The sequence below is a fragment of the Mustelus asterias genome, unplaced genomic scaffold (genome assembly GCF_964213995.1).
Source record: "Mustelus asterias unplaced genomic scaffold, sMusAst1.hap1.1 HAP1_SCAFFOLD_1370, whole genome shotgun sequence".
NCBI classification, from domain to species: domain Eukaryota; kingdom Metazoa; phylum Chordata; class Chondrichthyes; order Carcharhiniformes; family Triakidae; genus Mustelus; species Mustelus asterias.
The window spans coordinates 33,165-47,328 of NW_027591315.1; the positions used below are offsets into that span (position 1 = coordinate 33,165).

General features: G+C 52.0%; 1 protein-coding gene across 1 annotated transcript in view; it reads left to right on the forward strand.

Annotated features, from left to right (window-relative positions):
- Window positions 1-9,340, forward strand: part of LOC144488202 (immunoglobulin superfamily DCC subclass member 3-like) — a gene marked incomplete at its 5' end in the record, with an annotated part of 40,031 nt that extends 30,691 nt beyond the window's left edge. Inside the window, 7 exons of the mRNA XM_078206232.1 lie at window positions 89-339; window positions 645-809; window positions 3,598-3,786; window positions 7,519-7,623; window positions 7,729-7,861; window positions 8,173-8,320; window positions 9,122-9,340. Coding sequence (XP_078062358.1) covers window positions 89-339; window positions 645-809; window positions 3,598-3,786; window positions 7,519-7,623; window positions 7,729-7,861; window positions 8,173-8,320; window positions 9,122-9,340 — 1,210 coding nt within the window. The remainder of the gene's footprint in view (window positions 1-88; window positions 340-644; window positions 810-3,597; window positions 3,787-7,518; window positions 7,624-7,728; window positions 7,862-8,172; window positions 8,321-9,121) is intronic.
- Between the last annotated feature and the right edge of the window lie 4,824 nt (window positions 9,341-14,164).

Here is a 14,164-nt window from a genome sequence, read left to right on the forward strand (position 1 = left end):
CCGGTGCTGGGCGGTGCTGGATGTTTATTGGCGATGTATTTGAGTGAGATTACCCCCGAGTGGCTGTAACTCTGTCTCTTCCTTCCAGCACGCTGATTATAAACCGCATTACCTCGTCTGACGAAGCCATTTACCAATGCATTGCCAAAAACAGTGCCGGCTCCAACCAGGCCAGTGCACGGCTGGCTGTCGCTCTCTCCCAGGAGCTGCCCGAACCCCCAGACAATGTGAGGGCGGAGAGCGTGTCGGGAAACGCCATCCGGTTATCCTGGCAGGAGCCGGCTCTGGCCGTCACCGAGGAGATTATCGGCTACGTCCTGCACATCCGGGCGGCCACAGGTAGATCGTCGCTTTCCCCGAAAACCCAACCCGTTCCCCAGCCGCGCGGCCCGATCCCCATTTCCACCCACTGCCTGACCCCCGCTTCCCCCATGGCCGGACCTCCCCCGTTCCCCCCACAGCCAGTCCCCACACAGCCTGATCCCCGTTTCCCCCCCACAGCCAGATCCCCCAATGGCCTGAACCCCCCCCCCCACCACAGCCTGACGCCCAAGCCCCGGTCCTCTGTGTCCAGCCCCCGTTGGCTGGTGTCTGTCCTCCATTACCTGATGTTCACTCATTACCTCCATTTACCCATCCTCCAGATCCGGAAGGTAAGGAGTTTCAGGAGGCCGTCAGCAAGACTGCGTTCCAACACGTGTTCACCAACCTGGAACCTGCCACCACTTACACCATGTACATCAAAGCCTACTCCCCGGTGGGAGCCAGCAGAGCCTCAGCGAGGGTCAGAGCCACCACGGCAGGAGAAGGTAAAAGAGACTCAAGTGGAGGAGACCTGCGTATGTTTTAGAATCGTTCCTGGGACCTGGGTGTCGCCGGCTGGGTCAGCATTCACTGCCCATCCCAAGGAGAAGGTGGTGGGTGAGCCACTTTCTTCAACCGTTGCTGCCCCAGTGATGTAGGTACACCCACAGTGCTGTTAGGGAGGGAATTCCAGGATTAGTGGAGGCGATGGCCCAGTGGTATTATCACTAGACTATTAATCCAGAAACTCAGCTAATGTTCTGGGGGACCCCGGGTTCGAATCCCACCACGGCAGATGGTGGAATTGGAATTCAATAAAAAATATCTGGAATTAAGAATCTACTGATGACCCATTGTCGGAAAAACCCATCTGGTTCCCTTTAGGGAAGGAAATCTGCCGTCCTTACCCCGGTCTGGCCTACATGTGACTCCAGAGCCACAGCAATGTGGTTGACTCTCAACTGCCCTCCAGGGGCAACTAGGGATGGGCAATAAATGCTGGACCAGCCGGCGACGCCCACGTCTCAAATGTGACCCAATGACAGTGAAGGAACGTCCGATATATTTCCAAGTCGGGATGCTGAGTGGATTATAACATAAGAACTAGGAGCAGGAGTGGGCCATCTGGCCCCTCGAGCCTGCTCCGCCATTCAATAAGATCATGGCTGATCTTTTCGTGGACTCAGCTCCACTTACCCGCCCGCTCACCATAACCCTTAATTCCTTTACTGTTCAAAAATCTATCTCTCCTTGCCTTAAAAACATTCAATGAGGGAGCCTCAACTGGGCAGGGAATTCCACAGATTCACAACCCTTTGGGTGAAGAAGTTCCTCCTCAACTCAGTCCTAAATCTGCTTCCCCTTATTTTGAGGCCATGCCCCCTAGTTCTAGTTTCACCCGCCAGTGGAAACAACTTCCCTGCTTCTATCTTATAGAAACATATAAGATTATGAAGGGAATAGATAAGATCTCCCCTCATTCTTCTGAATTCCAATGAGTATAGCCCCAGTCTACTCAGTCTCTCCAGGTTCAGAGGGGAACTGGTGGTGGAGCAGGTGGTGGTGTTCCCAGGTATCTGCTGCCCTTGTCCTTCTAGCTGGGGAATTTCACAATAACTTCACTGAAGTGTTAATGTAAGCCTTACTTGTGACTAATGAATTAACTTTAAACTTTAACTTGGTGGCGGGGTTGGCTCTGGAAGGTGCTTTTGAAGGAGCCTTGGTGGGCAAGCTAGAAGCCAAGAGCTTTCTGTTTGCACCCTGATTCACCTCAGAACGTCCCAAAATAATTGTCCTCCTTTACAATACCCCGAATCCCTTCCATAGACCTTCCTTCGATCCTACTGGAGGGGCTGCAGAGGAGATCCACCAGGATGCTGCCTGGGACGGAACATTGAAGTTATGGAGAGAGGTTGGGTAGGCTTGGGTTGTTTTCATTGGAGCAGAGAAGACTGAGGGGCGACCTGATTGAGGTGTTCAAGATTATGAGGGGCACGGACAGGGTGGATAAGGAGCAGCTGTTCCCCTTAGTTGAAGGGTCAGTCACGAGGGGACACAAGTGAAAAGTGAGGGGTGGGAGGTTTAGGAGGGATTTGAGGAAGCGCTTTTTTCCCCAGAGGGCAGTGAGGGTCTGGAATGCGCTGCCTGGGAGAGTGGTGGGGGCGGGGGATGCCTCACACCCTTTAAATAGTCCCTGGATGAACACTTGGCCCGTAGCCCTGATTGTTCTGATGTGCCAAGCGCTGGCAAGTGGGATTAGGTGGGCAGGGCAGGTGTTTCTATTGTGTCAGTGCAGACTTGATGGGCCGAAGGGCTTCCTCTGCGCTGTATGGTTCTATTCTATACTATCGTGGCCGGGTTGTTCCTCTGTGTAAATGGGAGGGTCTGGTTTTTATGTTGCGGGTGAAGTACCTCAACACTGTCTTTGTGAAAGGAGCAGAATGTAGCTGGTTGGTGTCTCTGCCAGTGAAATCTCACAGGGGAGCACGGCAGGCCATCTGTACACAGCAAGATCCCACAGACAGTAATGCAGTAAGGAGCAGAGAGTTTCTCACAGCGACATGGATCGAGGGATCAACACTTTCCACATGGGGTCAATGTCCCTCACTCCCTGCGTAGCATCGACTTGGCGAGGAGCAAAGAATAAACGCTCCTGTCCTCGCTCTCCCTCCCATCCCCAGTGGAGAGGTTCTCTCTCTCTGTCTGTGTGCTCCCTTCCTGCTCTGCCCTCTTACAGCTGAGCGAGTTCAGGGAGCTGGATTAAATGTTCTCCTGTGTGGAGAGGGCTGGGTGGCGTTCTCACTTCGGGTTCAGTGTGCTCGTTATCAACTCAGCTGCTGAACGCTTCTCTCACATTAGCTGAGCTCAACTAACCAGCAGTTTCTCTCTGAGGGGTGCGGTGGGAAGTAAGGGGGGGGCAGTGGTGAGTATCTCAGGGGTTTTGGGGCAGTGGGGGGTATGGGGGGGGGGCAGTGGGGAGTATTTGGGGAGCGGGGGAGGCAGTGGGGAGTATTTCAGGGGTTTTGGGGCAGTGGGGGGCATGGGGGGGGGCAGTGGGGAGTATTTGGGGAGCGTGGGAGCCAGTGGGGAATATTTGGGGGCAGTGGGGAGTATTTCAGGGGTATTGGGGCAGTAGGGGGTATTTGGCAGGCAGTGGGGGGGGGGGTGGGGAGGTGCAGTAGGGGGGTATTTGGGGGGGACAGTGTCCAGTGAACGTGCTGTTTACCCGGTTGCTGTTCCCCTGTTTTAAAGCGGATGTGTTTGTGACCATGGCGACTGTTCTCACTCCCTCAGTACCGGACAGTGTCACCTTCTTCACCCGGGTATTGAATTCCTCAGCGGTGCTGGTGGTTTGGGAGCACCGGCCCAGCCAGGGCGTGATCAAGGGGTACAAGCTGTACTACAGGAACGTCCAGAGCTCCCAGCTGCTGGGGCCCACTCTGCTGTCCAGTACAGCGACCCGCTTCACCATCACCCATCTGGGTAAGTGTCACAGCAGGGGAGGATTATCAGGACATAGCCCAAACCCGGGGCCTCAAACACACATGCCAGAGTTACATTAATATCTGCAAGGTATTAACTGGGGTGATCAGTAAGTTTGCGGACGACACAAAACTGGCAGGACTTGCAGATAGTGAGGAACATTGTCAGAGGCTACAGAAGGATATAGATAGGCTGGAAATTTGGGCAAGGAAATGGCAGATGGAGTTCAATCCTGATAAATGCGAGGTGATGCATTTTGGTGGGAATAATGTAGGGAGGAGCTACACGATAAATGGAAGAACCATAAAGGGTGTAGAGACGCAGAGGGACCTGGGTGTGCAAGTCCACAGATCTTTGAAGGTGACGTCACAGGTGGAGAAGGTGGTGAAGAAGGCATATGGCATGCTTGCCTTTATAGGACGGGGCATAGAGTATAAAAGTTGGGGTCTGATGTTGCAGATGTATAGAACGTTGGTTCGGCCGCATTTGGAATACTGCGTCCAGTTCTGGTCGCCACACTACCAGAAGGACGTGGAGGCTTTGGAGAGAGTACAGAGGAGGTTTACCAGGATGTTGCCTGGTATGGAGGGGCTTGGTTATGAGGAGAGATTGGGGAAACTGGGGTTGTTCTCCTTGGAAAGACGGAGGATGAGGGGAGACTTAATAGAGGTGTATAAAATTATGAAAGGCATAGATAGGGTGAACGGTGGGAAGCTTTTCCCCGGGTTGGTGGTGACGTTCACGAGGGGTCATAGGTTCAAGGTGAAGGGGGGAGGTTTAACACAGATATCAGAAGGACATATTTCACACAGAGGGTCGTGGGGGCCTGGAATGTGTTGCCGGGCAAGGTGGTGGAGGCGGACACACTGGGAACGTTTAAGACTTATCTAGACAGCTATATGAACGGAGTGGGAATGGAGGGATACAAAAGAGTGGTCTAGTTTGGACCAGGGAGCGGCGCGGGCTAATTGTTCCTTGTTTCTCATTTCAAGGCTTCATTCTATGATCATCTTGCTGGTGCCAGTGCAGAGCGAGACTGCGGATAGTTGGGAACCTGTCTCGGGGGCAGGGAATTCATATGGTGTTCGTGGAAGTGGAAATGACTAGGGTTGGGAAGCATTTTCCGATCAGGGCCATTGTGATCTCCTGGACTCGTTTCGATCGCCTCAGGAGGTCGGAGAGGAATTTCCCAGATTTTTTTTCCCCCATATTGGCCCTGGGGTTTTTCACTCTGGGTTTTCGCCTCTCCCTGGAGATCACATGGTCTGGAATGGGGGGGTGGGGGTGAGTTAATAGGTTGTGATGAACAAAGCATCGTAGCTGTGGGGGACAGCTCGGTGGATAGGATATTGGTATGTAGATAGGCTGGAAAATTGGGCGGGGATCCTGGATTCAGGATTCAATCCTGGACCGGGGAGCGGCGCGGGCTTGGAGGGCCGAAGGGCCTGTTCCTGTGCTGTATTGTTCTTTGTTCTTTGTATTCACAAAGTACAGCAATGCAGAAGAGCCACATTGTGCTCAGCAAGATCCCACTAACAGCAATAAACACTATCTCTTTTACGGACTTTTGGTTTGGGAGGGGTGATAGATTTTTTAAAAATTCTTTCACGGGGAAATGGGTGTCGCTGGGTGAGTCCAGCATTTATTGCTCTTCCCTAGTTACCCCTTGAAAAGTTTGGTTTATTTATTAGTGTCGCAAGTAGGCTTACATTAACACTGCAATGAAGTTATTGTGAAAATCCCCTCGTCGTCACATTTCGGCACCTGTTTGGTTCACCGAGGGAGAATTTAGCACGGCCAATCCACCCTAACCAGCACGTCTTTCGGACTGTGGGAGGAAACCGGAGCACCCGGAGGAAACCCATGCAGACACGGGGAGAACGTGCAGACTCCACACAGACAGTGACCCGAAGCGGGAATTGAACCTGGGTCCCTGGTGCTGTGAGGCAGCACGAGTGGCTTACTATGCCATTTCAGAGGGCAGTTGAGAATCACAGAATCCTACAGAGCAGAAGGAGGCCATTAGGTCCATCAAGTCTGTACCGACCACAACCCCTTCCATTTACCCTAACTAGTCCCCCTGACACTAAGGGGCAATTTAGCACGGCCATTCCACCTAACCTGCACATCTTTGGACCACATTGCTGTGGCTCTGGAGTCACATGTAGGCCAGACCGGGTAAGGACGGCAGATTTCCTTCCCTAAAGTGAACCAGATGGGTTTTCCGACAATCGACAATGGGTCATCAATAAAAATCTGGAATTAAGAATCTACTGAACTCAAATTTCACCCATCTGCCATGGGCGGGATTCGAACCGAGGTGCACGGAACATCTCCAGATTACTAATCCAGCAATAGTACCACTACACCAAAATTTTCCAATAGTAGCCATAACATTATTTACACTCACAGGAAAGGGCAGATGGAGGCTGCAGTTTAATATCCCTTGCGAAAGACAGAACATCTGACAGTGCAGCACTCCCTCGGCACTGACCCTCCCACAGTGCGGCGCTCCCTCAGCACCGACCCTCCCACAGTGCGGCGCTCCCTCAGCACCGACCCTCCCACAGTGCGGCGCTCCCTCAGCACCGACCCTCCCACAGTGCGGCGCTCCCTCAGCACCGACCCTCCCACAGTGCGGCGCTCCCTCAGCACCGACCCTCCCACAGTGCGGCGCTCCCTCAGCACTGACCCTCCCAGTGCGGCACTCCCTCGGCACTGACTCTCCCACAGTGCGGCGCTCCCTCAACACTGACCCTCCCACAGTGCGGCACTCCCTCGGCACTGACTCTCCCACAGTGCGGCACTCCCTCGGCACTGACTCTCCCACAGTGCGGCACTCCCTCGGCACCGACTCTCCCACAGTGCGGCGCTCCCTCGGCACCGACCCTCCCACAGTGCGGCGCTCCCTCAGCACCGACCCTCCCACAGTGCGGCACTCCCTCAGCACTGACTCTCCCACAGTGCGGCGCTCCCTCAGCACTGACCCTCCCAGTGCGGCGCTCCCTCAGCACTGACCCTCCCACAGTGCGGCGCTCCCTCAGCACTGACCCTCCCACAGTGCAGCGCTCCCTCAGCACTGACCCTCCCTCAGTGCGGCGCTCCCTCAGCACTGACTCTCCCACAGTGCGGCGCTCCCTCAGCACTGACCCTCCCACAGGGCGGCGCTCCCTCAGCACTGACCCTCCCACAGGGCGGCGCTCCCTCAGGGGAAAGTGTAGTTAAAATCAGTCAGTTGGCACCTGGCCTGTACGTTTGAAAGTTGGTAAGAAGTCTAACAACACCAGGTTAAAGTCCAACAGGTTTATTTGGTAACAAAAGCCACTAGCTTTCGGAACAGGCTGTCCCTTCGTCAGGTGGGTGGGAGTTCTGATCACAAACAGGGCACAAAGACACAAACTCAATTTACATGAATAATGATTGGAATGTGAGTCTTTACAGCTAATCAAGTCTTAAAGGTACAGACAATGTGGGTGGAGAGAGCATTAGCACAGGTTAAAGAGATATGTATTGTCTCCAGACAGGACAGCCAGTGAGATTTTGCACATCCAGGCAGGTTGTGGGGGTTACAGATAGTGTGACATGAACCCAATATCCCGGTTTAGGCCGTCCTCATGTGTGCGGAACTTGGCTATCAGTTTCTGCTCAGCGACTCTGCGCTGTCGTGTGTCGTTTGAAAGTTCCGCAGTAGTTTTATCGCAACAAGGTTTGAAATGTTTGTCTTGTTTCCAGAACCTTCTGCATTGTACGAGATCAAGATGTCAGCTTTCAATCAGCACGGAGATGGGAATACCACGGGAAGGTTTGTCTCTCTGAAGGACAGCATCGAGATACCAGGTATATGTACGCTTAGTGTGAGTGTACACTGATCTGTAGGTTTGAGTGTACACAGTGCATTCACTAACCCCCCCCCCCCCCCCCTCTCTCTGTCACTGTCCACAGCCCCACGAGACCCCGCCTGTAACTGCAAGAAATCGGCTGAAAGCCCCCTGACTGGGATTGTGGTGGGAATCCACATTGGAATGGCTTGTATCATCTTCTGTGTCCTCTTCCTCCTGCTCGGGTACCGCCGCAGGTAAGAGCATGGGTGGGGAGGGAGAGCGAGGGGGTGTGGGGGGGTGGAGAGCGAGGGGGTGTGGGGGGGTAGAGAGCGAGGGGGTGTGGGGGGTAGAGAGCGAGGGGGGGGAAAGAAGAGAGTGGAAGGGGGAAAGGGGTAGGAGTGGCAATGGTGCAGGAAGGGGGAAGGAGGACAGAGAGAGATGGAGGGGGGGGGGAATGGGTGATAGCAGGAACAGGAGTGGAGCGGGGGGAGCTGGTGGGATGGCAGACAGACGGGGAGGCGTTTGTGTTTGGATGATGTGCTCACTCTGTCTCCGTGTGTTGCAGTCTGTTTGGGTGTAAGGGCCTCAAGGAAAGTTGGACAGTCCCACAGGCTGGGCATAGCATGGTCCAAGAGGGGCAGAATGGCCACCTGGAGGCAGATAAGAAGGAGGAAGTTGGCAGAGGGATGGAGATGACTGAACTGGTCCCTGTGGTGAGATTAGTTTTCACATTAATTACTGCATTCAAAATTCTTCATTGTGTTCCTCGCAATTGCCCTGACCCTCCTCTCTCACCGTCACCCTGACCCTCCTCTCTCTCTCTCACCGTCACCCTGACCCTCCTCTCTCACCGTCACCCTGACCCTCCTCTCTCACCGTCACCCTGACCCTCCTCTCTCACCGTCACCCTGACCCTCCTCTCTCACCGTCACCCTGACCCTCCTCTCTCTCTCACCCTGACCCTCCTCTCTCTCTCACCCTGACCCTCCTCTCTCTGTCACCCTGACCCTCCTCTCTCTCTCTCTCACCCTCCCCTCTCTCTCTCACCCTGACCCTCCTCTCTCTCTCTCTCACCCTCCCCCCTCTCTCACCATCACCCTGACCCTCCTCTCTCTCTCACCCTGACCCTCCTCTCTCTCTCACCCTGACCCTCCTCTCTCTCTCTCTCACCCTCCCCTCTCTCTCACACTCCTCTCTCTTTTGATTTGTTTCAGAATGGAGTTCCGTCTTCAGGGAGCAGTCGAGAGCGAGAATGTTCCTGCGGTCCGCTCCAGGTGGTTATTGAGCAACACCAGACCACAGCAAAGCCCTGAGAGCGGCGGCTCCACCTGACACTGTGCCTCCCACCCAGCTCACTTTCCCACTGCTTCTCTCCTATTATCCAAAGATCAGACTCGGATCCAAGACTAGGTCCCAATCCGGATCCAGAGCGAGACCAGATCCCGATCCTGATCGAGTCCAGGTCCCAATCCAGATCGGATTCTGATCCAGACCGAGTCCCAATCTGGATCCAGATTCAAACCCAGACCGAGTCCCAATCCGGATCCAGATTCAAACCCAGACCGAGTCCCAATCCGGATCCAGATTCAAACCCAGACCGAGTCCCAATCCGGATCCAGACCAAGACCCGATGCGGATCCAGACCGGGTCCTGATCCGAATCCAGATCGGGACTGGATTATGATCAGGTGTGAAACCAGGTTTGAATCTGGTTCAGTCTCTAACTGGGTCTGAAACCAGATTTTACCCGGGTTTCAATACTTACTTTCACCGGATTGGAAAGCAGAATTAGAATCTGCTTTAACCGGCATTTTAACCAGTCTCTAACCAGCTTTAACCGTGATGTTAACCGGTCTCTAACCAGCTTTAACTGTGATGTTGACCGGTCTCTAACTAGCTTTAACCGGGCTTCATGCTAAGCTGGCGCGATCGGGCGCTCCAAAGATTCCTACCTCAATTGACATGAATGTTCAGATGAGCCATTTTTAAACCCCGTACCCACGGCGAGCGGCAGTTTCTGTCACTGACCCAGGGACTGACATAGAATTAACTACCTCCAGAGTCACTGGATTCTCCCCATCGTGTGGGGCCTTCCTTCGCACTGCTTTACACCCTGCTGAAAGAGGGGCTGGAAATATTGCTCCTGCTCTCACAATATACCTAAAGATTCTCCAAATGTTATAAACTGGCTGAGAAGCATCCAAAGATTGTAGAGATTTAGGGCCGTTGTGATAAATACAGTTTCTATCTTTATTTTTAAAAATCAAATAACTGTCAGAGGGGTCAGGAAGCAGCCAGTGTGTCTGGCAGACAGGCTGCAGTTCTGACTCTGAGGTTCCCCATCTCCTTTCTCAGCCCCCAGGGCTGTTGCTGATGAGAGAGCTAGTTGAGTGTTTAAGCAGAGGAGAGAGAGAGAAGGGTGTTCCTCACACCAAGACCAAAGACGCAGACAGACAAACCGCCTGAGCTTACGGGGCGTCCTCTGCTAATTTCACTGTGTGTTTGAGGGCATCCCTCAACCCCCTCTCTCTCCGTCCCCTCCCCAAAGCTTTCAAATGGACTGCCGGACTGATAGTCTGTAGTCAGAGGGAAGACCGTGGCCCCAGTCCGTTTGAGGTGGATATTCAGCCCTCACCCTTCCCCGAATCTGCTCTCTTTGGAGCCAGAGCTTGGGACCCGTCCTGTTCACCATGAGGTAGAGATGCTGGTGTTGGACTGGGGTGGGGCACAGTAAGAAGTCTCAGAACACCAGGTTAAAGTCCAACAGATTTATTTGGTACCAAGAGCTTTCACAGCACTGCTCCTTCATCAGGTGAGTGGAGAGATAGGTTTCAGAAGCATGGTATATATAGACAAAGACACAATGGTCAAAGTGGAGAGGATCACGCATATTGACACAGACACCAAGTTTCTACAAAGATGCAAGAACAGTAAGTAGTCTCACAACACCATGTTAAAGTCCAACAGGTTTATTTGGTAGCACAAGCTTTCAGAGCACTGCTCCTTCTTCACCTGATGAAGGAGCGACACTCCGAAAGCTCGTGCTACCAAATAAACCTGTTGGACTTTAACCTGGTGTTAAGAGACTTTTTACTTTGCTTACCTCAGTCCACAAGATACAAGAAAGCAGACAAGATCCCAAAAGACTCGCATTCCAACCATTATCTTGTAATTGAGTCTGTGTCTATATATACCGGGTTTGTGAACCCAACTCTCCACTCACCTGCAGAAGGAGCAGCACTGCGAAAGCTCGTGATACCAAATAAACCTGTTGGATTTTAACCTGGTGTTGAGAGACTTCTTACTGTGTTCACCATGGGACAGGATCGAAGGGGCTGAATGGCCACTGATAGAAAGGTAACCAGTCCTCCCCTTTCTGCTAGCCCTCCAAATAAACACTCCGTCTCCTCTGGCACCCTCTCACTCTGGAGATTTTTACCTCAATGAATAAAGTTATTGACTTTTAAATATGATCCCAAAAGAAAAGCCACAAAATCCTTGTAAAAACGGACATTTTAAAGGTTCTTTTTATAAAGCTCACCAAACCCTCGCTGATTGTGGGTTTGATACCAAAGTTTCCCCCACTTTGTAAGCGTTTCTCTAGGAAGTTGTTTCACTTTGTGTCGTGGCATTGTCCCCAAAGACCTTGGTGGCGAGGGCACCTGTCTGCAGCATATCCCCACCACCACCCCTCGTACCGAATCTCTGCAGGAGAGATAGTCAGGGAAGCTCAGCTGGCCGGCTGTAGATCAGGTTATACAGCCCCCAGCGCTTCCTCCAGTTGTGGACAGCAGAGAGAGATCTCTCCCACCGTAGAGACATTCCCCCGCCCTGGGGAGAGGGTGGAAAAGATCCCTCCAGCTGTGGACGCCTTTCCTGGGGAAGCTCTGCCTTTAACCAGTGTTTACATGGTGTTGGCAGTGCCACTCTCTGCTTCACACCCTCCTGTTCCTGACTGCTCAGGGTGTGTTTATATCTATTTCAAATTCCCACTTTGCAAACACATGTAATGTTTACTTTTGAGTTTTAATTATGTTCAGATTTGGGTGATTTTAGCAATCCATTTCTCACCAAAAGATTCTTTGTTTGAATTATTATGTCCTAGGATTAGGAATAAGCGATGGTTTAATTTTTGTGGAGTGGGAGGGGAATTAGTGCGACTGCGACTCGCTGGACAAATGTTCCGTCAAAAGGCAAACTCGGAAGTTTCAATTGTTAAAAACCCTGTCAGGAAATCTTCCCGCCTGAAGCAGGGGCAGGGTGTGAAAATCCAGCTGTCAGAATTAATGGAAGGTGGGATCACATCCGAGACTGCTCCTGTCTCTCTCTGACACTGCAGCAGGAGGCAGGTGCTCCCTGATATATCCCTACTCTACACCAAGGAGACCGAGAGACAGCCACCTTCAGCTGCTTCATCAATCACCTTCTTTCCATCAGAAGTGGGGATGTTCACTGATGACTGCACAACGTTCAGCACCATCCAGAGTCGTGTTCAGATGCAGCAAGATCTGGACAATAGCCAGGCTTGGGCTGACAAGTGGCAAGTAACATTCACGCCACACAAGTGCCAGGTAGAGAGAGAATCTATCCATCGCCCTTTTGACATTCAATAGCATTATCACCACCGAATCCCCCCGCACCCCGATATGAACATCCTGGGGGTCACCATTGACCAGAAACTGACCTGGACCCAGCCATATAAATACTGTGGCTACCAGAGCAGGTCAGAGGCTGGAAATCCTGCGGCGAGTAACTCGCCTCCTGACTCCCCAAAGCCTGTCCACCATCTACAAGGCACAAGTCAGGAGCGTGATGGAATACTCCCCACTTGCCTGGATGATTGCAGCTCCAACACAAGAAGCTCAACTCCAACCAGGACAAAGTAGCCCCACTTGATCGACGCACTAAACACAAACATTCACTCCCTCCATCACCGACGCTCAGTAGCAGCCATGTGTAACATCTACAAGATGCACTGTAGCAATTCACCAAAAATCCTTAGACAGCACCTTCCAAATCCATGACCACTTCTGTCTAGAAGGACAAGGGGGGGGGGGGGCAGCAGACACATGGGGAACATCACCACCTGCAAGTTACTCCCTCCGAGCCACTCACCATCCTGACTTGGAAATATATCAGCCGTTCCTTCACTGTGGCTGGGGTCAAAATTCCTGGAACTTCCTCTCTAACAGCACTATGGGTGTACCTACACCTCTGAGGACTGCAGCGGGTTCAAGGCGGCGTTTCACTCACCACCTTCTCAAGGGGCAATAAATGCTGGGTCTAGCCAGCAATGCCACATCCTGTAAGAGTTTATAAAGACCAATAGCAACACGGCTCACCCTGACCCTGGCTGAAATTAGATTTCCAATGGATTAGTAACGGCAAACTTTCCTCCCCGCTACTCAGGATGAGATTAGTGTTTGAACAATACTTTTCAGCGATTAGATACTTACTGCAGTCTGTCTCAGTGAGAAATGCTATGCTGCGCATTGGAGCCAGAACCTCCTTCTCTTAAGCATTCAGTAAACACATTTAAATTATTTTACAGAACCTTGGGGGGCCCCCCATGGACCCCAGTCTGAAAACCACTGAATGGTAGTCCAGGGAATGAATAGGTTCCTGTTGTCCCCGTCTCTTAGGATCTTCCAATAAATCAGGACCTGTCCTGAGCACCATCGGGTACGACGATACCTGGCAGTGAGTAGCTATAACACTGCCCGAGACACAGTAAGAAGTCTCACAACACCAGGTTAAAGTCCAGCAGGTTTATTTGGAATCACGAGCTTTCGGAGCGCTGCCCCTTCATCAGATGAGTGGAGAGGTAGGTTTCACAAGCATGGTATATATAGACAAAGACACAATTACAAGATAATGGTCAAAGTGGAGACGATCTCCAAGAGGATCGCGCATATCGACAGACACCGCGTTTCTACCAAGATGCAAGAAAGCAGACAAGATCCCGAAAGACTTGCATTCCAACCATTATCTTGTAATCGAGTCTGTCTATATATGTGCCGTGTTTGTGAACCCAACTCTCCACTCACCTGATGAAGGAGCAGCGCTCAGAAAGCTTGTGATTCCAAATAAACCTGTTGGACTTTAACCTGGTGTTGTGAGACTTCTTACAATGTGTGGAGATACTGGGGTGGGCACAGTAAAGGGTGTATGCCACTCCAGCTGGATTTTCATTGCCCTGCTCGTTCTGCCAAGGTTGAGAAGTGAACTTTCAGAAACAGATGAACAAGAATCTCCTTTCCGAAACCGGTCGTTGGCTTTCAATGCTGGAAATTGGGCGAGGTGTCGCCACTGACATTGATTGCAGAGTCTTCCAAAGATCTTAATAGAATCCAGAAATGTCACTCCTGATTTTTTTTGCCTGGAGCCACTGGGCTGTTATTTCAACGCGTGAGGTGCCAAAAACTATTTTCTAATTAATACGTGTGAAACGAACAGCGAGTTCCTGTTTGAGTGGTGCGGGGGGTGAGATGCTGCTGTGTAAGACTGATCCACCCCCTCTGAGCTCCTGCAGCGACCTAGTTCTGGTTCTCTGATAGG